This window comes from Cervus elaphus, chromosome 23 (assembly GCF_910594005.1).
Source record: "Cervus elaphus chromosome 23, mCerEla1.1, whole genome shotgun sequence".
Lineage (NCBI taxonomy): Eukaryota > Metazoa > Chordata > Mammalia > Artiodactyla > Cervidae > Cervus > Cervus elaphus.
In genome coordinates, this window is record NC_057837.1 from 60,620,303 (window position 1) to 60,647,257 (window position 26,955).

The 26,955-nt window shown below is 41.5% G+C and overlaps 1 protein-coding gene across 1 annotated transcript; it reads left to right on the forward strand.

Moving 5' to 3' along the window:
• Nucleotides 1-5,219: 5,219 nt before the first annotated feature.
• Nucleotides 5,220-17,553, forward strand: DEFB123 (defensin beta 123). The gene is made up of 2 exons (XM_043883141.1): nucleotides 5,220-5,435; nucleotides 17,311-17,553. Exons 1-2 carry the CDS (start codon nucleotides 5,378-5,380, stop codon nucleotides 17,463-17,465), a joined length of 213 nt encoding a protein of 70 aa, XP_043739076.1. The 5' UTR covers nucleotides 5,220-5,377; the 3' UTR covers nucleotides 17,466-17,553.
• Nucleotides 17,554-26,955: the final 9,402 nt, after the last annotated feature.

Consider the following 26,955-nt stretch of genomic DNA (forward strand, 5'->3'; position numbering starts at 1 on the left):
TAGCTGTTGCTTCTTGACCAGTACACAGGATTCTCAGGAGGCAGATAAGATGGTCTGGTACTCCCATCTCTTTAAGAATTTTCTACAGTGTGTTGTGATCTACGCAGTCAAAGACCCAATTGTGGGGTGGTTTCAACATTCTTTGGCATTGTCCTTCTTTGGGACTGGAATGAAAACTGACCTTTTCCAGACCTATGGCCATTGCTGAGATTTTTTAATTTGCTGACATACTAGGAGCAGCACTTTAAGAACATCATCTTTTAGGATTTTAAATAGCTCAGCTGGAATTCTGTCAGTTCCATTAACTTTGCTCACAATAATGCTACCCAAAGCCCACTTGACTTCACACTCCAAAATATCTGGCTCTAGGTGAGTAACCATACCACCATGGTTATCTGAGTCATGAAGTCCTTTCTTGCATAGTTCTTCTGTGTATTCTTGCAACTTTTTAATCTCTTCTGTTTCTGTTAGGTCCTTACTGTTTCTGTCCTTTATTGTGCTCATCCTTGCATGAAATGTTTCTTTGATAGCTCCAGTTTTCCTGAAGAGATCTTTAGTCTTTCCCATTCTATCACTATCCTCTATTTCTTTGCATTGTTCATTTAAGAAGGCCTTCTTATCTCTCCCTGCTATTCTCTGGAACTCGGCACTCAGTTGGGTATATCGTTCCCTTTCTCCCTTGCCTTTAGCTTCTCTTCTTTCCTCAGTTATTTGTAAAGCTTCCTCAGACAACCACTTTGTCTTCTTGCATTTCTTTTTCTTTGGAATAGTTTTGGTCACTGCTTCCTGTACAATGGTACAAATCTCCATCCATAGTTCTTCAGGCACTCTGTTTACCACCAGATCTAATCCCTTGAATCTATTTGTCACGTCTACTGTATAATCATAAGGGATTTGATTTAGGTCATCCCTGAATAGTCTAGTGGTTTTCCCTACTTTCTTCAATTTAAGCCTGAATTTTGCAATAAGGAGTTCATGATCTGAGCCACAGTCAGCTCCAGGTCTTATTTTTACTGACTGTATAGAGCTTCTCCATCTTTGGCTGCAAAGAACATAATCAATCTGATTTTGGTACTGACTATCTGGTTATTGTCCATGTGTAGAGTCATCTCTTGGATGGTTTGTAGAGGGTGTTTGCTATAACCATCATGTTTTCTTGACAAAACTCTATTAGTCTTGGCCGTGTTTCACTTTTCCAAGGCCAAACTTGCCTGTTAGTCCTGGTATCTCTTGACTTCCTACTTTTGAACTCCAATTCCCTATGATGAAAAAGACATCTTTTTTGGTGTTAATTCTAGACGGTGTTGTAGGTCTTCACAGAACTGGTCAACTTCAGCTTCTTCAGCATTAGTGGCTGGGGCATAGACTTGGATTACTGTGATGTTGAATGTTTTGCCTTGGAAATGAACCAAGATCATTCTGTCATTTTTGAGGTTGCAACCAAGTACTTGCATTTTAGACTTTTGTTGACTATGAAACCTATTTCATTTCTCCTAAGGGATTCCTGCCCACCATAATAGATATAATGGTCATCTGAATTAAATTCGCCTATTCCTGTCTGTTTTAGTTCACTGATTACTAAACTATCAATGTTCAGTATTGCCATCTCCTGAAACTCTGACATTCCCAGGTAAGCCCAGTCTTCAAGTGACAGATATGAGCAGAAAACCATAGAGTCTTTCCAGAAGAAGACCCAGGCATTGTTCTTACATCCTTTTTTTCCTGTACATTTTGGGATTAATTAACTGATTTTTTCATGTCATGATCATTAACAATTAATCAGAAGTTATTCTGTTTTAAGTATTCTTCTAAGAACTTTACATATTTTACTCATTTAATCTTTTTAACAATTCAGTGAGCTATGTAACATTACATCTTTATATCCATGAAAACCTTAAGTCAGTAGAGGCTAAGTTATTTATACAATTTCAGAAAGCTAACAATTTGAAGGTCAGGCACTCAACCTAAATCTATCTGACTTAGAAACTCATGATCTTGGAATAGTATACAGCAGGGGCTTGATAAATTCAATATAAAGTGACATGAGTGACATAAAAGAGCCAATTACAAGAAAATTGATAAGAATATTTCAGGTGAAGGGCATAGCAAGCGCAAGCAGCTATAGTGTGATCAATGGAAAGAATAAAGGCTAGTAGGGCTGAAGAATAGGGCATGAGTGGGAACTGATATGAGATAAAGCCAGAGCGTCACATAGCAACTGGATCAGGTAAGTCAGGGAGAAGAGTTTGAATTTTATCTGAAATTGCAAAGTTACTAACAGAAAATCACAGAGTCAGGACTGTATGTTTTCAGCTCTGCTTCCTCCACCCTCCACACTAAAATTCTCTATGTATCCAGGCACTTTAGACAGTAGGGTCTCTTCTCTCAGGGAGGACAGCATCCAACAGATACATTTCTGCCCCATTCCCGAGCCACCAGAATAGAAAACTTCATTTTGCACAATTTTTTTTTGCAAATTGTTGAGTAGAAAAAAACCTGCATATATTTAATGCATACAATGTGATGACTTTAAGAACTTTGAACATAAGCATTTGGTGCTGTTTTTGTAGCCCAAACTAGGATGAAATTACATTTCGCAATTCCTTTCCCTGTATGGAATCAAGTTAGGCTTTGCCACAAACTCTTTTCTCTCTTTTCTTTTTCTTTCTTTTCTTTTTTCTTTTTTTTTTTTTTTGCATGATATTGGGGAGTTGGAAATGAAGCAGCATCACTGTGTTCTGAAGGCTGTCACCCGTTAGAGGCGGTAAGGGGTGTCTGCAAGTTTCAGTCTGTCTTCATTGTTCTCTGCTACACGTCAGCTCTCCTTCCTAACTGCCAGCCCTTCTGACCATACTGACCCAGGTTCAGGCCCAAAACTAAACACCTCTCTATGAACTCAACAAAGGCCCATATAGTTAAAGCTATGGTTTTCCCAGTAGTCGTATATAGATGTGAGAGTTGGACCATAAAGAAAGCTGAGCATTGAAGAAATTATGCTTTTAAATTGTGGTGCTGAAGAAAACTCTTGAGAGTCCCTTGGATTGCAAGGAGGTCAAGGCAGTTAATCGTAAAGGAAATCAACTGTGAATATTCATTGGAAGAGCTGTTGCTGAAGCTCCAATACTTTGGCCACCTGATGCCAAGAGCCAACTCATTGGAAAAGATCCTGATGCTGGGAAAGATTGTAGGCAAAAGGAATATTGGGCAGCAGAGGATGAGATGGTTAGATAGCATCACCAACTCAATGGACATAGGTTTGAGCAAACTCAGGGAGATAGTGGAGGACAGAGAAGGCTGGCATGCTACAGTCCATGCGGTCGCAAAGAGTTGGACAAAACTAAGCAACTGAACAACAAATGAATTCAAATAGGCAGTAGTTTTGAAGAGCAAATGACCTTTCACAGGCTTCTGCACCAGCTCCTTCAGCAACCCCAGAGAGCTATTTACTTTCCAAACTCTTGCCACAATTGAATAGCCTCATTCTTGTAATAAATTCCTTCGCCCATAATGCTGATAGCAGTACTGCTGCTTCCCTAATTGAGTCTTAACTAACATATGTTTGAAAAAAATGAGTTTCCTTAACAGAAATGAAGGGCTTCCCAAGTGATTTAGTGATAAAGTATCCACATGCCAATGCAAGAGACACAGGAGACGCAGGTTCTATCTCTGGGTCAGGAAGATCCCCTGGAAGAGGAAATGGTAACCCACTCCAGTATTCCTGCCTGGAGAATCCCATAAACAGAGGATCCTGGCTGGCTACAGTCCTTGGGGTCACAAAGAGTCAGAAATGACCGAGTACACACACTCAACAGAAATGAACAACAATCATGGATTTCTAGGTCTTAGGCACTGAGTCCTTCCTAGCTACTGTCTCTTCTTCATCTTAAAGGTTTTAGAAAGAGTTGTTTACACTTACTAATCTCATCCCTTCACTTACCTTTCAGTCTTCAACCTTCTCAATCTGTTTTCTGTCCCTACAAAAATGGTTTTCAATGTTATTTTGTCTCATAAGCCATTGTTGTTGTTTAGTCGCTAAGTCATGTCCTACTCTTTGTGACCCCATGGACTCTAGCCCACCAGGCTCTTCTGTCCATGGGATCATGCTTTTATACCCTTGACATCTGTGTCAAATAGGGTCCAGTCAAGAAATGGAAGTCACATAGCATACTTAATGTAAGGAATCAGTTACATTACTGTGGGGAGGCAGAAACAGCAAAAAGAGGACCCTGAGGAAACAGGTGTTAGTAACCACAGATTTTTCCAGTAGTCATGTACGGATGCGAGAGTTGGGCCATAAAGAAGGCTAAGTGAGGAAGACTTGATGCTTTCGAACTGTGGTGCTGGAGAAGACTCTTGAGAGATCAAACCAGTCAATCCTAAAGGAAATCAACTCCGAATATTCACTGGAAGGACTGATCCTGAAGCTGAAGTTCCAACACTCTGACCACCTGATGCAAAGAGCTGACTCATTGGAAAAGACCTTAATCCTGGGGAAGACTGAAAGCTACAGAAGTGGGCAGCAGAGGATGAGATGGTTAGATAGCATCAAGGACTGAATGGACATGAATTCCAGCAAACTCTGGGAGACAGCGGAGAACAGGGAAGCCTGACGTGCTGCAGGCCATGGGGTCACAAGAAGTCGGACCCAACTGAGCGACTCATCAGCAGCCAGAGAATGCAGCTACTACCCTTAGGCAGCCGGAACTGAGGGAAGAGAATGGATTTTCAAATCCTAAGAGTTCAGAGGAGGGACCTCCCCACTACAATAGCTGGTTCTTGGACCTCTGAGAACGGGGCACATCCTGGCCCCCCAGAAGGCCTGACCACGTGGGTAGCCCTGAGATGGCAGGGGGCTGCGGCTGCTAATACTTGTGAAAGGGCACAGCCAGACTCCTAGCTGGGAACTGCATCTCTTCTTTCCATTCTCCTGCCGATTTTAGCCCCAGTTACAGTATATTTCTCATATTCAGCACCAACAGAAGCCTCTTGACAGACTTCCCTTTGCCTGGAAAGCCATGTGGGCTCATCCACCTGGCGTTTTGGTCTTTGTTTCTCAAAACACGGCTCACTGCCCTCTTCTCTACGAAATCTTCCCTGACCTTCTGGGTTCCGCGTGCGTGGCGCCCCCTGGTGGTCCCTTGATTGGCAGTCGAACCCTATTGCGTGACCTAAATAAGAAAAGCAAGCATGCCAGCTCAGGGCGTGCGGGGGCCGTGCCCGCGGGCGGGCGGCGGAAGGCACGTGCGGGTGACATCTGTTCCGGTTGGAGCAAAGGAGCGGGAGCCAGAGAGGCCAGAGCACTCCACCCTTAGCTTTGCCATCGCATCACATTGCCAAGCTGCTTTGCCATTGCCGCTTCCCTTGGCCACTTGTAGCCATGAAGCTCCTCTCGCTGATTCTGGCCGGACTGCTGCTCTTGTCCCAGCTCACTCCAGGTAACCTGGGCCTCTTCAGGGGAGGGGCACAGGGTGCGGAGAGAGAGATCTGGACACAGAATCCCACAGACGGGGAGCATGGGCTGCCGGGCCTCGGGCAGTCACCTTGTAGAGGAAGAGCCTTCCCAGGTGGCCAGGCAGCAAATCTTAGGTACCGACTACAACATGGACAGCTTCTTGTTCAGTCACCCCATCCTGCTGTCCCAGGGAGCATGCTTAGGTGGGTTAGCTTGTGAAGAAGAATGCATAGGATGAGTAGGAGAAGCAGGAGGAGGATACACAATAGTGGCCATGTCACAAAATAGGCCCCAGAATGATCTAGGCTTAGTACAAACCGCAGCCACCTTAAGGAGAAAGCAAACCTCATCTTTAACTTGTTACCATCTCTGTGCCAGTCCCTGTGTTGGGAAGCTAGGACCACAGAGATAAATGACATGGCCTGGGAGGGATTCAGACTTCCCAGGGGGCGCAGTGGTCTGTCCATGGGATTCTCCAGGCAACAATACTGTAGTGGGTAGCCATTCCCTTATCCAGGGGATCTTCCCAACTCAGGGATTGAACCCAGCTTTCCTGCGTTGCAGGTAGATTCTTTACCATCTGAGTCACCAGGGAAGCCCATTATCTGGAAGCCCAGGGTTAAGGGTGTGGCAAGGGTTAAGATTGCAGAAGCAGTCAAGGTCCAGGTCTTGATGAGCCTTGACTGCCAGGTGAGGAGCTGTGGGAAAGCTTAAGCAAAAAAGGGCTATTCCACCAGCTCAAGCATCGCTGTCTGGGCCCTGTTGCTCAACTGATAGAAACTTCTGCTCAGCCAAGGCTTTCACCTCACCCGTCCACAGGGCTGAAATGTATAAATTTCCTCACCTCAGCCCTTGTACCTGCCTGTGGCAAATGCCTGAAATACTACTCAGCTGGGGATAGAGAGGAAAGCCCCAGAACCTGGGTTAAACACTGCTCAATCATTTTCTAACTCTGTGACCTCCAGTAAGCAGCTCAGTGGCTCAGAGTTTCCATGTCCCCATTTCTCAATCTACTACAACAAAGGCATGTGTATATAAAAGTAACATCAGTTTGAGGGAACAACATTGAACACACTGAAATTTTGGTATGCAAAAAAAAAAAAAAAGAAAATGTAGCTTCTTCATTTTATGTACTTTAAATTTTCCATCCTGCTGATGCGACGGTTGGGGAGAGGGGTGGTGGAAGGCACTAAAGGACTGTGCCTAAACTCTGCAGTTAAATAAATGCTCATCAATTCTGGTTTAAAACAGTTTCAGAACAGACTTTTGGACTCTGTGAGAGAAGGCAAGGGTGGGATGATTAGAGAGAGCAGCATTGAAACATGTATATTATCAAGGGTGAAACAGATCACCAGCCCAGGCAGGATGCATGAGACAAGTGCTCGGGGCTGGTGCACTGGGAAGACCCAGAGGGATCGGGTGGAGAGGGAGGTGGGATGGGGGACTGGGATGGGGGATACATGTAAATTCATGGCTGATTCATGTCAATGTATGGCAAAAACCACTACAATATTGTAAACTAATTAACCTCCAACTAATAAAAATAAATGGAAAAAAAAAAAAACAGTTTCAGGTTAATTCAGTCTCTTTTGAATAAATATTTAGTCTTTGAGAATTTCTCCTTCTGTTCCCTTTCTGTTTCTGAGGATAGCACCTGGATTTAGAAGTTAACTAGATGTCATGATTTAATTTATTGGCTCATTCAATAAACCTGAAAGTGAAAGTCGTTCACTTATGTCTGACACTTTGGGACCCCATGGACTGTACAGTCCGTGGAATTCTCCAGACCAGAATACTGGAGTGGGTAGCCTATCCCTTCTCCAGGGGATCTTCCTGACCCAGGAATCGAACCAGGGTCTCCTGCATTGCAGGCGAATTCTTTACCAACTGAGCTATCAGTAAACATGTTGAACAAATTTCATATTCCAGGCACTGTGATAGGTGCAGGAGGTAGTGCAGTGAACACACGAGAACAAAACAAGGTAAGCAAAGTCTTTAGCCTCTTGGAGTTTGCATTCTGTTGACAGAACAGATATTTTTTTAAATAATTGAAACATATGAAATGTCAGGTGGTGAGTATGATGAGCAGAGTAGGTGGGAAAGGGGATAGCAAATACCACAGGGATGTAAATTTGTTGTTTTAAAGGGGTGCTCATGGAATGGCTCACCCTGACCTGAGGGAGGATAAGAGGTGATCCCTATGGATTTATGGAGACTATTCAAGCCGGTGGGAATGTGAAGTTCAAAGGCCCTGGGGCAGCCCATGAGGAGGTAGGGCTCAGGTCTGGACATTCACTGACTTCTGTGGCAGGGTCCCTCATTGTGTGTGATCCATGACTGAGGAAACTTCTTGGTCCTGTTGACACCCCCACTGACTCCGCCCTTCATCTCAGTCAAATCTTCCATCTAATCCCTAGGTTTAGGCTGTTCACACACAGCCCCTCCCACTCCCTTTCTGCACAGGGGTCTACTGCTGGCAGGTCTCTCAGGCTCTCAGCTCATCACCTGTTCTCCTATTTCCACTGGAGACAAGAGGGAACTGCGGACTTTCCTGATTACTTTATGCCATAGGAGAGGAGAGGGAGATGCTCAACCACTTCCTTCAGGCATTTCTAATCTAATCCCCCTCCAGATGGCCCCATAATGTGTTGATGCTGTTAGCAATTTCCCTGGGCTACCCTCTGAGGGCAGAAAGTAAATGCCCTGTTCTCTAGTAGTTTCTCCAGGCCAATCTGGGTGTTTGTAGCAAGAGATTCTCTTGCCCACTACCTTTCTCACATGACTTATCTCTACTTCTTAAGTGTTCAGGTTGACCAGCAGGCCCTAGTCCGGGGGCAGGGAGAAGAGGAAGGTCTTTGTTTCTAGCTTACTGGTAGGTCCTTCATTGTCCTGGCTGGCAGAGACAAGATGTGGGCTCTGGTGGAGCTCTAAAGCCTCCTGCTGCTGCTGCTGCTGCTGCTGCTGCTGCTGCTGCTGCTGCTGCTGCAAAATTAGATTTAAGTGCCCCAGTTTCCTCTAGGGAGAATATTTCCTCTTCCTTTCTATTGGATGTGGTGGTGGTAAAGGAGATTGAATGGAAGTTTCTTTGGCCAGACCCTCAGCCTTTGCCTCCTATGGCTTGCGATGAGGTGGTTTTATCTGAATCCACTAGGCTCAGCTAATAATATATAAAGGAGTTTTTTGAAATTTGGAAACCCCTGACCCTTCTAAATACATTAGGTTCTTAAATGTGTTGTCTTGCTATAAACTACAGCAGCTCATCTCATTTATTTTTTTTCTTTTTTATTTATTTTTTTCATTTATTTTTATTAGTTGGAAGCTAATTACTTTACAGTATTGTAGTTGGTTTTTGCCATACATTGACATGAATCAGCCATGGATTTACATGTGTTCCACATCCCGATCCCTCCTCCTGCCTCCCTCCCCATCCCATCCCTCTGGGTCTTCCCAGTGCACCAGCCCTGAGCACTTGTCTCATGCATCCAACCTGGGCTTGTGATCTGTTTCACCCTTGATACTATACTTGTTTCAATGCTATTCTCTCAGAACATCCCACCCTCGCCTTCTCCCACAGAGTCCAAAAGTCTGTTCTGTACATCTGTGTCTCTTTTTCTGTCCTGCATATAGGGTTATCATTACCATCTTTTTAAATTCCATATATATGCGTTAGTATACTGTATTGGTCTTTATCTTTCTGGCTTACTTCACTCTGTATAATGGGCTCCAGTTTCATCCATCTCGTTAGAACTGATTCAAATAAATTCTTTTTAATGGCTGAGTAATATTCCATTGTGTATATGTACCATAGCTTCCTTATCCATTCATCTGCTGATGGGCATCTAGGTTGCTTCCATGTCCTAGCAATTATAAACAGTGCTGCGGTGAACATTAGGGTCTCTTTCAGATCTAGTTTCCTCGGTGTGTATGCCCAGGAGTGGGATTGCTGGGTCATGTGGGAGTTCCATTTCCAGTTTTTTAAGGAATCTCCACACAGTTCTCCATAGCGGCTGTACTAGTTTGCATTCCCACCAACAGTCTAAGACTGTTCCCTTTTCTCCACACCCTCTCCAGCATTTATTGCTTGTAGACTTTTGGATAGCAGTCATCCTGACTGGCGTGTAATGGTACCTCATTGTGGTTTTGATTTACATTTCTCTGATAATGAGTGATGCTGAGCATCTTTTCATGTGTTTGTTAGCCATCTGTATGTCTTCTTTGGAGAAATGTCTGTTTAGTTCTTTGGCCCATTTTTTGATTGGGTCATTTATTTTTCTGGAATTGAGCTGCAGCAGTTGCTTGTATATTTTTGAGATTAATCCTTTGTCTGTTTCTTCATTTGCTATTATTTTCTCCCATTCTGAAGGCTGTCTTTTCACCTTGCTTACAGTTTCCTTTGTTGTGCAAAAGTGTTTAAGTTTAATTAGGTCCCATTTGTTTATTTTTGCTTTTATTTCCAATATTCTGCGAGGTGGGTCATAGGGGATCCTACTGTGATTTATGTCAGAGAGTGTTTTGCCTATGTTCTCCTCTAGGAGTTTTATAGTTTCTGGTCTTACATTTAGATCTTTAATCCATTTTGAGTTTATTTTTGTGTATGGTGTTAGAAAGTGTTCTAGTTTCATTCTTTTACAAGTGGTTGACCAGTTTTCCCAGCACCACTTGTTAAAGAGGTTGTCTTTTTTCCATTGTATATCCTTGCCTCCTTTGTTGAAGATAAGGTGTCCATAGGTGTGTGGATTTATCTCTGGGCTTTCTATTCTGTTCCATTGATCTATATTTCTGTCTTTGTGCCAGTACCATACTGTCTTGATGACTGTGGCTTTGTAGTAGAGCCTGAAGTCAGGCAGGTTGATTCCTCCAGGTCCATTCTTCTTTCTCAAGATTACTTTGGCTATTCGAGGTTTTTTGTATTTCCATACAAACTGTGAAATTACTTGTTCTAGTTCTGTGAAGAATACCATTGGTAGCTTGATAGGGATTGCATTGAATCTATAGATTGCTTTGGGTAGTATAGTCATTTTCACAATATTGATTCTTCCAATCCATGAACACAATATATTTCTCCATCTGTTTGTGTCCTCTTTGATTTCTTTCATCTGTGTTTTATGGTTTTCTATATATAGGTCTTTCATTTCTTTAGGTAGATATACTCCTAAGTATTTTATTCTTTTTGTTGCAATGGTGAATTTTATTGTTTCCTTAATTTCTCTGTTTTCTCATTGTTAGTGTATAGGAATGCAAGGGATTTCTGTGTGTTAGTTTTATATCCTGCAACATTACTGTATTCATTGATTAGCTCTAGTAATTTTCTGGTAGAGTCTTTAGGGTTTTCTATGTAGAGGATCATGTCATCTGCAAACAGTGAGCAACTCATCTCATTTAAACTGAGCAATGAACTTTGTCATTCTGTTGTTTACCATTCCCCCAAAGGCCAGAAACTCTGCCCATTTCTGCTTTTCAGCAGCCAAAGGGTCTCATGATTAAAGGGGAATGAAGTATGTATCACCTAAATATTTAAAAAAATTTTAAGTTAGGTTAATTGTGGAATTCAGGACATATGTATAAAGCCCAAGAACCCAGCAGAGATTAGATTTAGGTGGGGTACATCACATCCTTTTCCATTATACCTCCTCATAGCACCCAGAGTTCCTCCTTTATAATTTTCAGCCTAAGTCTAGTCAATCAAATATCTGGGTAGCGATTTCTTTAATAGTTGTTTCTCATCTCCCCTCCCCCACTTGAATGGAGGTTCCCTGAGGGCAGCTGTCTGTCTCTAACTTGTTTGTAACTGTATCTCCAGTGTAGGCGTCTCAGTCTACATGTGTATTTCCCTTGGATAGACATCTAGAAAGGAATTTGTGGGTCAAGACTGCACCATCTGAAAATGTGCCAGGTAGCCTCCAGAGAGGCTGAAACAAAGTATATGATACCATCTTTCCTCTCACTCTCAACAACAGTTCATCTTGACATTTTTTAATTAAAAATTCAGATTAAAAAAAAAAATTCAGATTTTATTGTTAGGTTGTGGAGAGGAGTGCCTTACCTTTTTTGTAAAATAAAACACAGAATTACACATGGGCCCAGTAGTTCTGGGGCTTCCCTGGTGGCTCAGCCAGTAAAGAATCTGCCTGCAATGCAGGAAACCTGGGTTCAGTCCCTGGGTTGGGAAGGTCCCCTGGAGGAAGAAATGACAACCCACTCCAGTATTCTTGCCTAGGAAATCCCATGAACAGAGAAGCCTGAAGGGCTACAGTCCACAAGGTCACAAAGAGTTGGACACAACTGAGCGACTAACACTTCCACTTTTTCACTTTCTAGTAGTTGTGGTGCATGGGCTTAGCTGCTCCGTGGCGTGTGAGATCCTCCCTGACCAGAGACTGAACCAGCATCCCCTGCATTGCAAGATTGACTCTCAACCACCTGACCACCAAAGAAGCCCTTGAATTATAGTTTTGTCTGGGTATATACCCAGTTGAAAAATGGGCAGAGGGCCTCAATAGACATTTCTCCAAAGAAGACATACACATGAAAAGATTCTCAACATCACTAATTATTAGAGAAATGCAAATCAAAACTACAGTGAGGGGACTTCCCTGGTGGTCCAGTGGTAAAGACTCTGTTCTTTCATTGCATGGGGCGCAGGTTCAGTTCCTGATTTGGGAACAAAGATCCCACAGGTGTGGCCAAAAGAGAACTACAGTGAGGTACCACCTCACACCAATCAGAATGGCCATCACTAAAAAGTCTATAAATAATAAATGCTGGAGAAGGTGTTGAGAGAAGGGAAACTTCCTACACTGTTGACATTCCCAGGTGGCTCAGTGGTAAAGAACCTCCCTGCAATGCTGGAGACACAGGAGATGTGGGTTCGATCCCTGGGTGGGCAAGATCCCTGGAGAAGGGCATGGCAACCCACTCCAGTATCTTTGTTTGGAGAATCCTATGGACAGAGGAGCTTGATGGGCTACAGTCCATGGGGTCGCAAAGAGTTGGACTTGATTGAAACGACTTAGAACGTACGCACACCTACACTATTGGTGGGATTATACGTTGGTGCAGTCACTATAGAGAACAATATGGAGAATTATTATATGATCCAGAAATATAATTGGTTTTTATATATTAATCTTATATCCTACAGCCTTGCTAAACTCACTTAATAGGTTTCATAGCTTTTGGGAGGATTTTATACATAGATGATCATGTCATCTTTAAACAGTAGTAGTTTTATGTCTCCCTTTAAAATCTGTTTTTAATTCATTAGTAAGTGTGATAGTATCTGCAGAATTTTCACAGATGTTAGTAATCAGGTATTATGAATTCTGTCAAATGCTTTTTCTGCATCTATTGAAGTGCTCATATGATTGGGTGAGGTGGGAGGGTTACTCTGCTGATGTGGTGAATTATTAATATATTGATTGATTTTTCAAATGTTGAACTGACCTTTACATTTTTGGACTGATTCACATTTATTATGATGTCTTATCCTTTTTATACATTTCTGGATTCAGTTTATATTTTGTTAAGGATTTTCACATCTGGTTTATGACGGATGTTAGTCTGTAAGGATTTTTACATCTAAATTCATAAGGGATTTAAGTCTGTAATTTTATTTTCTTGGAATGTCTTTGACTTGGGTGTCAAGGTAATGCTGGAAGACTTTGAAAAGAATTGGTATTATTTCTTTCTAAATGCTTGGTATTAATAGAATTCACCAATGAAGCCATCTGAACCTAGAGTTTTCTTTGTGGAAAATACTTACATACAAATTCAATTTCTTTCAAAAAATTAAGGGGTTTAGAGTTATGTGTTTCTTCATGTATGAGCTTCAATAGTTTGTGTTTTCCAAATAATTTGTCTGTTTTGTGTAAGTTGTTCAATTTATAGTCATGAAGTTTTCTTTGTTATGACCTTATTAACATTGTAATATCTATAGAATCTATAGTGAAGTCCTCTCTTTCTTTTTCTTTTTTTGGCCACCTTGTGGCATCTTAGTTCCCAACCAGGGATCACACCCCCATCCTCTGTGGAGAAAGCATGGAGTCCTAACCACTGGACAGCCAGGGAATTCCCCTCTCTTTCGTTCCTGATAATAAACAATTTATTTCTTCTCTTTTGCTTTCTTCCTGGTCAGGCTGCCTGGCTAGAAATTTAGAATATTTTTTATGTTTTCAAGAAACCAGCTTTCAGTTTTAATTTGTCTATTGTTTTTCTGAGGCTGCCAAGGTGATGCTAGTGGTATCCTGTGGAATCCAGGACTCCACCTACCAATACAAGAGACACAAGAGACGTGGGTTCAGTCCCTGGGTTGGGAAGATCTCCTGGAGTAGGAAATGGCACCCCAAATTTCCTATTTTATTTACTTTTGCTCCAATTGTAGTGATTTTTTTCTTCTACTTAATTTACCCTTGTTTTTCTCATTTAATTTGCTCTTGTTTTTCCTCACTTAAGGTATAAGCATTGATGGTTGATTTAAGACCATTCTGTCTAAAGTACACATTTTAAACTGCAAATGTCCCTCTAATTACTACTTTATCTCAGTTCCACAAATATTTTTATGTATTGTACTTTTAATTAGTCAATTTAAACTTCTCTAATTTCTCTTTTGGTTTCTCTTTCACCCATTAGTTATTTACCAGTACATTGTTCAATTTCCTAGTATTTGTGAATTTTCCAGATGCATATTTACTATTAATTTTTAGTTAATTCTACTGTGGACAGACACACACCTATATAAGACTTCAGTTCTTTTTTTAAAAAGGCTTTTTATTTTATATTGGAGCGTAACCGATTAACAATGTTGTAATAGTTTCAGGTGGACAGCAAAGGGACTCAGCCATACATATCCATGTATCCATTCTCCCCACAAACTCCCCTCCGATCCAGGCTGCTACATAACATTGAGCAGAATTCCCTGTGCTGTATAGTAGGACTTTGTTGGTTATCCGTTTTAAATATAGTAGAGTGTACCTGTCGATCCCAAACTCCCTATCTTTTCCCCCATTCTTCTCCCCATCCCCAACAACCATAAGTTCATTCTCTAAAAGACTTGAATCCATTTAGTTTTATTGAGATCCTGTATGGTATATCTTGGTAAATATTCTGTGAGCTCTTGGAAAAATCTCTGTTTTTCTGTTGTTGGGTAGAGTGGTCTGTAAATATCTATTAAGTTGGTTGATAAACTCATCAGTTCAAATATTCTGTATCTTGTATTACATTGTTCTATCAACTATTGAGAGAGGGATGTTGGAAGCTGAAGTTATCATTGTGAATTTGTCTATTTCTCCTTTCAGTTCTTTCAGCTTTTTGTTTCATGTATTTTCAAGCTCTGTTATTTGGTGCATTTGTTGAGGATCAATGTCTTTTTAATCAGGTGAGATTGTCATCATGAAATGACCTTTTTATACCTAGCAACTTAGTTAGTTCTGAAGTCTACTTTTTAAATCTTAACATAGCTAGTATATTAATAATACTTCAGCTTATCTTTGATTAGTGATTTCATGATATTTTTTTCCTTTTACTATTAACATAACTACGTCTCTCCATTTAGAATGAATTTCTTTAGACAGTATGTAATAGATCTTGCTTTTTCATCCAATCGGACAATTTCTGCCTTTTAATTGAGACGTTCAGACTATTTATGCTTAATATAATTATCAATATGGTTGCATTTAACCTACCATCTTTCTATTTGTTTTCTATCTGCCTATCCTTTCTTTGTTTACTTTATCTTCTTTCCTTGCCCTCTTTCAGATTACTTGAGTCTTTTTATGATTCAAATTTTTATCTACCATTGCCTTATTAACTATACCTTTTTCTTTAAATCATTGCTCTAAGGCTGGGCTTCCCATGTGGCTCAGTGGTAAAGAATTTGCCTGCCAAACTAGAGAAATGGATTCGATCCCTGGGTCAGGAAGATCTCCTGGAGAAGGAAATGGCAACCCACTCCAGTATTCTTCCTCTAAGGTTTACTTTTTCACATATGGCAAGTGTTTACTGAGCCTTGCTCTGCGTAGGCACAGTCCTGAAAAAGTGAAAGTGTTGATCGCTTAGTCATGTCCAACTCCTTGCGACCCCACAGACTGTAGCCCACCAAGCTCCTCTGTCCATGGGATTCTTCAGTCAAGAATATTGTAATAAGTTGCCATTTCCTCCTCTAGGGGATCTTCCTGACCTAGGGGTCAAGCCCGCATCTCCTGCGTCTCTTGTGTTGGCAGACAGATAAATACATGATCAAACACTACTCAGCCATAAAAAAAGAATGAAATAATGTCATTTGCAACAACATGAGTGGACCTAGAGATTATCATTCTAAATGAAATGTCATATAGTGAAAGACTAATATCATATACTATCACTTAATGTGGAATCTAAACTATGATCCAAATGAACTTATTTATGAAACAGAAATAGACTCACAGATATAGAAAACAAACTTACGGTTAGCAAAGGGGAAAGGTGGGTAAGGAAGAGATAAATTAGGAGGTTGAGATGAGCATATACACACTATTATATATATAAAATAGATAACCAACAAGGACCTGCTGTATAGCAAAGGGAAATATATGCAATATTTTGTAATAACCTACAAGGGAGAGAATCTGAAAAGAAATATATATGTGAAAAATGAAAGTGAAGTCTCTCAGTCATGTTTGACTCTTTGTGATCCCATGGACTGTAGCCTCCCAGGCTCCTCCTTCCATGGGATTTTCCAGCAAGAGTACCGGAGTGAATTGCCATTTCCTTCTCCAGGGGATCTTCCCCACCCAGGGATTAAACCCAGGTCTCCCGCATTTCAGGCAGACGCTTTACCCTCTGAGACACCAGCGAAGCACCAATATGTGTGTGTGTATATATATATATAGATAGATAGATAAATATGTATATATATCTATATATAGATATATATGTATATATATCTATATATATCACTGTTGTGTACACCTGAAACTAACATAATATTGTAAATCAACTATACTTCAGTGTTTTTTCAACTATGATGTTTATTACACTACTAAAGATTTACTGGGCTTCCCTGGTGGCTCAGTGATAAGGAATCTGCCTGCCAACGCAGAACACATGAGTTCAATCCCTGGGTCAGGAAGATCCCCTGAAGGAGGAAATGGCAACCCATTCCAGTATTCTTGCCTGGGAAATCTCACAAACAGAGGAGCCTTGCGGGCTACAGTCCATAGGGTTGAAAAAAAGTCAGACATGACTTAGCAACTAAACAACAACAACAAAGATTTACTAGGCACACAGGGAAATAAGAGAACATGGCTGAAAACCAGTATAAACAACAGAGCACAGAAGCAGATCCATGAAACATCTGGATTCAACTGTACTTCAGTTTTTTTAATTAAAAAAAAAAAAAAAACATGGATGAACCTTGAAAGTAAGTGAATAAGTGAAAGAAGTCAGATATAAAATGCTACGTATTATGTGATTCCATTGACATAAAATATCTAGATTAGGCAAATCTGTAGAGAAGAGGGCAAATTGGTCATTGCCCAAGGATGAAGAGAGGGGAAATGGGAATAGTTAATGGGTGCGAGGTTTCTGTTTGGGATGATTAAAAAGTTCTGGAACTAGGTGGTGAAGATGGTTGCATGACATTGTGACTTTACGTAATGCCGCTGAACTGTACACCTTAAAATACTTAAACTGATGAGCTTTATGTTATTCGTATTTTACCACAATTTTTAGAAAGAGAGAGAAGGAAAAAAGAGAAAGAAGGACCAGGGTGAAAGTCAAAGGACACTGAGCACCCTCTATTGGTTTTCATCCTTTTACAGACCTTTCAAATCCAGAATTTACCTCTTCTTAGGGCTGACACTGTCTCTGTTCTTTCTTTTCAGGTGGCACCCTAAAATGCTGGAATCTTCATGGCAAGTGCCGCCAGAAATGCTTCAAGAAGGAAAGGGTCTATGTTTACTGCACAAATAATAAACTGTGCTGTGTGAAGCCCAGGTACCAGCCAAAAAACTTACCATGGCAAATCCAAGTTCCTTGAAGCCTAAAGTTATCAAAAGGCAGATGAAGCTACCCCGAGTCTGACCTCAGTAGATTCTTGAACTCTATCAATAAACATCTCTGGCTGATCCCTGTGTTGGCCTGTTAGTCTACCCAGTGGTTCTCAGAAGGTCCTCTTTCAGGTGGTTAATTTAAGTCAAAACCATTTCATTATATTTCACAAGCACTCATCAGAATTTTCTGAAATCTACACAACATACAATAACCCCATTATTCTGGCAGTTAGTGAAAGGTTATCATCTAATAAATCATTGCTTTGAAATTCCAAAATTTTCCTTTAACCTATATGGAAACAAAAGCATTTTTGTTGTCTGCAGGATCTGGAAGTCCCAAGACTGGGGTCCTGGGGCTAGTAGTGCCTACCCACTGTTGAGGGGAGCAGATCCCAGAGTCACTGGATGCAGGGCTCTCGGGGTCCCAGAGCTAGTGCTAGCGCACTGGTGTGCAGGGTTGGGTCCAGGCCCTCTGGTGGACAGAGCCAGGTTCCAAGGCGGCTGTGAGCTCAGGGAATCTTGGAGCAGTTATGCCTGCTGGGAGGTGGGGCTGTCCCCCCCCAGCTAGTTGCTTGACCTGAGGTGTCCCAGTTGTTCAGTTGTCCAGTAGTGTCCAACTCTTTGCAACCCCATGGACTGCAGCACTCCAGGTCTCCCTGTCCCTCACCATCTCCCAAAGCGTGCCCAAGTTCATATTCATTGCATCGGTGATGCCGTCCAGCCATCTTATCCTCTGATGCCCTCTTCTCCTTCTGGACACTGAGGTGTCCCAGGACTAGTGCCAAAAGGCTAGTGGGTGGAATCAGGTCCCCTGGAACTATAAAGCTAGAGGGAAGATTCCAAACTGCCACTTGCCAGCACCAGTGTCCACAGACACTAGTGTCTGTGTCCCAGGGTAAGCTCCAGTTGCCTCCTGCCTCTCCAGGAAGCTCTCCAAGATCAGCAGGCAGGTCTGATCAGCAGATGGGTCCCAGAGTGTGCGCCTTTTAAAATTGGAGTCTCTATTTCCCATAGTGCTCTGGCTGTCCCCAAAGTAAACCCCACTGACCTTCAAAGTCAAACATTCTGGGTTCTCATCTTCCTGGTGCAAGACTGCTGGACTAGGAAATCTGATGTGTGATTCAGACCCTTCACCCCTTGGGGAGAACCTCTGCAATTGTAATTACCCTCCTATGTGTGGATCACCCACCCCAGAGGGTATAGGTCTTGACTTCTACCATGACTCCACCCCGTCCTATCCATCTCACTATGGTTCCTTCTTTATATCTTTAGTTGTAGAAGCAACAGACAACTTCTAAGTAACTATTATAAATTTGTCAAGGAAATTTGAGGAAAAGATTGACTGAAAGAATAATTTAATCAATACACAGGAAAAAAAAAGTACCAATTTTCTATCAGTGCATTACAAACCACTCTAAAACTTAGTGGATTAAAATAACAACTATTCATTATTTCTCAGAGTTATGTGTGTTAATTAACTGGTTCTTCTGATATTCTCACCTGGGGTCACTGATATAATCACATGTCTCGCCATATGGCCTCCCCATCTCAAGGAAGTTAACTTTGGCTTCTAACACAATGGCTAGGTCTAAGAAGGTAAGCCTCAATATGCATCATTTATCAAACTTGTGATGTTATGTTTTTAAAAGTCCCATTGGGCAAAGGAAGTCATGTGACCTGAGGTCAATATAGGAAAAACTACACAAGGACAAGAATACTGGAGGAATGATTCCACTGGTGATCATCAACGTTATCAATCTATCACAAATGTAATCTCTAGGAATAAACTGGGCATTCTAAACTAAAAGATACAAAATCTAAAATTAAGGATTTATTGGTTGCACTTAACAGCAGATTGAACAGAATAGAAGAAAGAACCAGTAACTCAAAAACAGATGAATAGGACATGCAATCAAAGCACAGAGAGAAAAAAATGCAGAACAAATAGGGCAGAACATGAGAAACTTATGGGAGAATACCAAATGGTCTAACATATATGTAACTGTCTCAGAGTCTCAGAAGGAGAAGAAAGAGAGAATTGAGAAGAAATGTTTTTTAAAGACAATGGCTGAAAATTTTCCAAAATTGTGAAAAGATATTAATCCACAGACTCACAAAATTTAGTGAACTCCAAGCAAGATAGACACAAAGAAAATCAAAATAGCATAACATAATCAAACTATTAACAACCAAAAGAAAAAGTATTTCCTGATAACTGTGAACATTTCAAACAAAACATGTTCAAGAATTTTTATGGAGAATATCAGAAGCCCTTATTGAAGAACACTATAAAAAGCCTAAATTAATAAAGACATAATATTTTGTGACTTAGACAACTCAGTGTCTTCAAGATGTCAATTCTGGGACTCCCCTAGCAGTCCAGTGATTAAGACTTCACCTTCCTATATATATAGATATCCTGGGTTTGATCCCTGGGTTGGGAAGATCCCTTGGAGAAGGGAAAGGCTACCCACTTCAGTATTCTGGCCTGGAGAAATCCATGGGCTGTGTAGCCCATGAGGTTGCAAAGAACAGGACACGACTGAGTGACTTTCACTTTCACTCTTTCCTATGCAAGGGGTGCAGGTTTGATCCTTTGTTGGAAAACTAAGATCCCGCATTCTTCACAGCCAAAAAACCAAAACATAAAAACAGCAGCAATAGTGTAACAATTCAATAAGGACTTTTAAAACAATTTTTTAAAGATGTCAATTCTACACTATTTCCTAGATTCATTGAAATTCCAGTCAAACAACTAACAGGATTTTTTCCAGTATCTGTTGAAAATTATGTAAAGATAAACAAATATTTTGTTGGGGACATAGACATAGATGACAAAACTATCAGTAAAGCCTAGGATGATGGTTAATTCTAAGAATATAGGAATTGCAAGAAGAAATGCTGATATTCTAATTTTTTATCTGGGTTGTAGTTATGGAGATGTTTCTTGTCTTATTGTTTTTTACTTTCTATATTTTTTAAAATATTACTTTGCTTTCTCAATATATAATAAAAATCAGGTTTTTCCAAAAGGAGATAAAAGCTATGAACACAAAAAAATGAAAAAGCTAAATCAGCTAAAAGTCCCAGAAAATAAAATACTTGAAAATTACTTGTCCTATAAAATGTTTTTTTCATTTCATTTGAACCCAGGGATCAAACCCGGGAGATATATATATATATATATATATATAGGAAGGTGAAGTCTTAATCACTGGACTGCTAGGGGAGTCCCAGAATTGACATCTTGAAGATACTGGGTTATCTAAGTCACAAAATATTATGTCTTTATTAATTTAGGCTTTTTATAGTGTTCTTCAATAAGGGCTTCTGATATTCTCCATAAAAATTCTTGAACATGTTTTGTTTGAAATGTTCAAAATGTAAAAAACTCTCAAAACTCAGTGTAAGGAAACAAAATTGGATAGCAAAATGAGCTAAATATTTGAACTGACACCACTGAAAAAGTTATACATGTAAGAAATAAGCACATGAAAATGGATAGATATTAGAGAAATGCACATTAAAATCACAGTAAAATACTACTACACATATATCAGAGTGTCCAAAATTAAAATAATTGGTCATAATGACTGCTGATGAGAAACAAGCATTGGCAGCAGAACTCTTATACCCTGCTGGTGGGAATGTAAAATAGTACAACCGCTTTGGAGTTTTGTACAGTTGGGGAGTTTCTTTAAAAGTCTAGTGAACCACAAGATCCAACCACTCCATACCTAGGTATTTACCCAGAAGAAATATAAATAGATCTACATGAAGACTTTACACATAAATGTGAACAACAGCCTTATTTGTGGTAGCCACAAATGGAAACAATCCAAATGTCCATCAACAAGTGAATGGATAAACAAATTGTGGTGTATTCATATAGCAGAATACTCAGCAATAAAAGCAATTAACTTTTGAATCTCAGAAAACCATGGATGACTCTCCAAATAATAATGCAAAATAAAACAGACAAAAATAAATATATTGTATGACTCCATTAGTAAAAGGCTCTAGCAACTATGACTCTATAGTAAGAGTACATCTGTACTAGACAGAGGGTAAGAGGAGGAGGAACAGAGAGGAGTATTAAGAGGTTACAAAGAGGCACAGGGAAATTTGGGGGGATGGTGGGATATGTTCATGATCTTGATTTTTGGTGATAATTTCATATGGATGCCGTGTATGACATCAAATTGCACACTTTAAATTAGTACAGTTTACAGATCCAATCAGTCCATCCTAAAGGAGATCAGTCCTGGGTGTTCACTGGAAGGACTGATGCTGAAGCTGAAACTCCAATACTTTGGCCACCTCATGCGAAGAGTTGACTCATTGGAAAAGACCCTGATGCTGGGAGGGACCGGGGGCAGGAGGAGAAGGGGATGACAGAGGATGAGATGGCTGGATGGCATCACCGACTCGATGGACATGAGTTTGAGTAAACTCCGGGAGTTGGTGATGGACAGGGAGGCCTGGTGTGCTGTGATTCATGGGGTCGCAAAGAGTCAGACACGACTGAGCGACTGAACTGAACTGATTATATATCAATTATACCTCAATAAAGTAAATAAGTGATGCTTTTTAGGAGAAAAAAGACTAAAGGAAAATAGATGTTATTTAAAAGAGAGTAAGTGAATCATATGTGATGAAACCAAAGAGGTGGACAGGGGCTAGATCGTGAAAGACTGTCCAAGTTAAACAATTGTTTTGCAAATGTTGATACCAGTGGCAGAGAATCCATTTCAGGCAGCAGATCAATCCCCCAATCTTTAGTGTTCTTTCAGTCCAGTCTCCCCTGACTGCTTTTGTCCATTTGGTTATTGGGCGCCCTCCTTTCCACGCAGTCTGGACTCCATTATTTTTATGATCTCATCTTCAATTACTCTTCTGGTGGTTCATTCCACTCAAGTCATCCCGGCCTCCTTGCTAGTCCTCAGACACACCAGTCTTCATCCCAATGTAACTGAAAGTGTGGTCAAGTTGCTCACCACTCAAGTGCCAATGTGGAGGCAAGGTTGGCAGAAAAGAAAATTTGTTTTATTTTGGATGTTGGCAATGGGGGTGGCAGGAGCGGGGAGGGGAGTTCAGTAAAACAAGGTAGCTCACAGGCTATGGCTTAGAATATTATCCATAGCCCTTGAGAAGGAGGTCCTTGATTTTGCTTAAATGACTATTCAGTCTTGTTGGACTCTTTTTCTTTATTTCTGCATTTTCTCACTTCTCTGATTAAACGTATTCTTTGGCTGAAGTTTTTTTCACAGACAAAAACAGGCTGAAGCCATGGGAGGCAAAGACATTGTGTAGGCTCCTGCTGTTTCATCAACTCAAGGCCTTTGCAGCAGCTGTTCCTTCTGACTGAAACTCTCATCCCCAATCCTCTACTTGTCTCTAACATCCTTTGGGTCCTTGTTCATATATCACCTTCTCACGGCAGCCTGCACCAAATACCTTATTTTAAAATTTTCTTCAAAAACGGCTCTCCTGTGCTTCTTTTGGGCTTGAATTTCCCCATAGTACATTTCAGCATCTATCATAGTTTTTTCTTTGCTGTGTTTATTGCCCCCCGTGAGAATGTGATAAAGGTACACTGATTATGCGTTGTACAGTGCTCAGCTGCTCAGTCGTGTCTGACTCTTTGCAACCCTGTGGACTGTAGCCCACCAGGCTCCTCTGTCCATGGGGTTCTCCCAGCAAGAATATTGGAGTGGGTTGCCATGACCTCCTCCAGGGGACCTTCCCAACCCAGGGATTGAACCTGTATCACCTGCGTCTCCTGCACTGTAGTCAGATTCTTTACCCACTGAGCCACCTGGGAAGCCCACATTGAATATACATTAGGCTTATTTGTCAAAGAACTGAGCATGAAAACAAATATTTTATTTTACCTAAGGAAAGAGTACAGACAGGAAAACAAAAAACAGACTAAGTATTTTTTCTTAAAGGGATGAAATACTGAAAATTGGTCACACATTTGTTGGAAAACTTGATGCCAAAAATGAAGTTAAAGTTATCTACGGGTTAGTAACTACAGGAAGGGGCTACAACTCTTAAGGCTGAGAGACCCTTCCTTCCCATCTCCAGTCCCTCCAGTTCCATTCTCCACCCTTCTCCACCCAGCTGTCTGATCCCCTGCATCAACAGGATCTCTTGCCTCTGGCCTCCAGTTGGGTTTCACAAGTAGGATAACCTCAGCAAGATTTCTGGAGGAGGGAGTAAAGTCCAGGCATTTATTCTGCCACCTCTCTCTCTGTAGAGTCGCTACTGGAATTAGTTAACTCTAATCCTTGCGGGACTTACCTGGTGGCTCAGATGGTAAAGCGTCTGTCTATAATGTGGGAGACCTGGGTTCGATCCCTGTGTCGGGAAGATTCCCTGGAGAAGGAAATGGCAACCCACTCTAGTACTCTTGCCTAGAAAATCCCATGGACGGAGGAGCCTGGTCCAGGCTGGGGTCGCAGGCTGGGGTCGCAAAGACACGACTGAGCGACTTCACTAATCCTTGCAGTGTGACTGTTTTTTACACCTATGCTGTACTGAAGTGATAAGGAATGGGCTTTTGAAAACAGATTTTTTTTGTTTAGATAGATAGATAGGTGAAAGATGATAGATTCCACAGTCATTTTCTGAGCTCCATCTGCCTTTTGCACAGGGCATATGGGAAAAATAGAATGTGAATGTGATGAGAATCAATATCCTTGCATCTTCAAGTGTTTGATGGTGGCTGTAGTCTCTGCAATTCCCCAGAGAAACATTATTGTTATTGGTTCTCTACTATAGTATGTAGGGAACGTTTCAGTGGTTCCTACTTTTCCCTTTCTACCGTAATAGCCCTCACTCCATAGAACAGGGAACCAATGTGAAATTCTGCCAGCTAAAAAATATGTCTATTCTAATTATATATTCAGAAATGGAGCAGAATCTCCTAAGGGCTCAGGGGATCCAGTGGTTCAATTGTGAGATATCCTGTATCCAAAAATTTATGTATCCTCTGACCTCTGTGTGTGTGTGCTTAGTCGATTAGTTCTGTCTGACTCTTTTCGACCCCATGAACTGTAGCCCACCAGGCTCTTCTGTCCATGGGGATTCTCCAGGCAAGAATACTGGAGTGGGTTGTCATGTCCTCCTCCAGGGGATCTTCCCAACCCAGGTCTCCCGAATTGCAGGCAGATTCTTTACTGGAAAAAAAAAAAGTTTTTTTAACCAAAAAAAAAAAAGTTGCCATGCCCTCCTCCAGGGAATCTTTCCAACCCAGGGATGGAACTGGGGTTTCCTGCACTGCAGGCGAATTCTTTACCAGCTGAGCTACCAGGAAGCCCATATTGTAACCTATCTACTCACAAAATTTCAAGAAAAATCAACTATAATATAAAAGAAGAGACGAGAAACTATTTGTACATACTTCAATGTGTGCGTGTGTGCTCAGTCGCTCGTCATGTCCAACTCTCTGTGACCCCACGGACTGTAGCCCACCAGGCTCCTCTGTCCACGGGATTTCCGAGGCAAGAATACCGGCATGGGTTGCCATTTCCTCCCCCTGGAGATCTTCCCGACCCAGGGATCAAACCCAAGCCTCCTGCACTTGCGGGCGTATTCTTCACCACTGAGCCACCTGGGAAGCCCATTTCATTGTGTAAATACACTTAAAAATAGAATGAAGTAGTCAGATCTTGTACATATCATGAGTGCAACAGCTGCTAATACAGGCCCTAAGGAATGAATGTGTTATACGTGCAAATTCAAATAAGAACTAAAGTGCTTGCAATCTGTGTCCTGAATTTGCAAAATGGTAAACAGCTTGGGTAAAGTTCTTTTTTTTTTTTTTCTTTCCCCCTCCTTCTAGCCTAACTATTCTGAGGGGGTCAAGAATTTCACAGCAGACAGGACACCTCCTGGGGGAGGGCAGAATACGAGCATACAAGGACCAGTTTCCTATCCTAAAAATCCCCTGGTGATCGCTTGGTAATAATTTTCCCCAGATGGCATGGACACACCTCCTAAATGACCATCACAAATTTCCTTCCTAAACCCTAGCACGCTCATCAACCTGTGTACCAAGCAATCGCCGCCTGCCTATTCCAGGCTCCTGTGGGTCCCCGCTCCTTCTAGTCCCTCCCAGGGGGGTGATCAGACCCCCTCTTCCACCCTGCCGGGTGGGTTCCTCCTCAACTGAGCGCTCAGTTCCCCTGCTGCCGTCCACTACCTGCTGACGTGAAAGGTCCAGGCGTTGAAAAGCAGAATCCTTCCAGAGGGGCGAGGCACCGTCCCCCCTCTAGGAGATTCAAGCCACAAAGCCTCGGGATGGCCTCAAATGAGACCTGTCTCCTCAAAGTGAGGAGCTTCCCGGCCAATGCACCAAATGTTGTAGCCATGCTTTCCGGGAAACAAACTCACTCAGAAGGACAATGCAGATAGTGGAGTGCAGTTTATTACACCGGCGGGTCCAAGGCAGAGTCTCCTCTTAGCCAAGGACCTTGGATAAAGTTCTAACCAAAACAAAATATAATCATTCCTTGATTTACATGGTAGTTTCATTCTAGGAAAACTCAATGGGCAAAAAATACTTGCAAAACAACCTTAGATTCTGGACTTAGAGAACTACAGACGAATTCTCACCTAAGTAAATGTCTAGCGGGACATTTGAATTTTGTTTGGGAAATGGGTCACTACTTCACTTTCCAGGACAGTCACTCATGTTGATGCCAAGTGGCTTCCCAGGTGCTCAATATACAAATTCCAGCAGGGGCTGCATTCATTTTGATCAAAAAATGTCCCCAGCAAATTCCCAAAGTAACCCCTAGAGGTCAGTATCTCCCCTTTGAGAATCTGATCTAGCCATTAACAGTCTCTCCCTGGATTCTCAATTTTCTGAGACAAATGGAGCTGCATCACAAGCAAAATAATTTACCCAAATTGAACTACATGTGCTGAGAGAGAGATAGTGGGGGTTTTGGTTTTGCATTCAACTTATTTTCTTACTTTTTAAATCAACTTAATTGTTACTGTTCAGTCGCTCAGCCATGTCAGACTCTTTGCAACTCCATGGACTGCATTTCACCAGGCTTCCCTCTTCCCCCTTCTCTTCCTGCCTTCAATCTTTCCCAGCATCAGGGTCTTTTCCAATAAGTCGGCTCCACATCAAGTGGCCAAAGTATTGGAGCTTCAGTATCAACTTAGTTTTGACTTCTTTTTTCCTTTATCTATTTGACTGATGCTTTTTGAACTGTGGTGTTGGAGAAGATTCTTGAGAGTCCCTTGAACTGCAAGGAGATCCAACCAGTCCATCCTAAAGGAGATCAGTCCTGGGTGTTCATTGGAAGGACTGATGCTGAAGCTGCAACTCCAATACTTTGGCCACCTGATGCGAAGAGCTGACTCATTTGAAAAGACCCTGATGCTGGGAAGATTGAGGGTAGGAGGAGAAGGGGACAACAGAGGATGGGATGGTTGGATGGCATCACCAACTCGATG

Coding starts and splice junctions, on each gene's coding strand:
- DEFB123 (XM_043883141.1), top strand. CDS start 5,378: ATGAAGCTCCTCTCGCTGATTCTGGCCGGACTGCTGCTCTTGTCCCAG. Junction 5,436..17,310: donor CTTGTCCCAGCTCACTCCAG/GTAACCTGGGCC, acceptor CTTTCTTTTCAG/GTGGCACCCTAAAATGCTGG.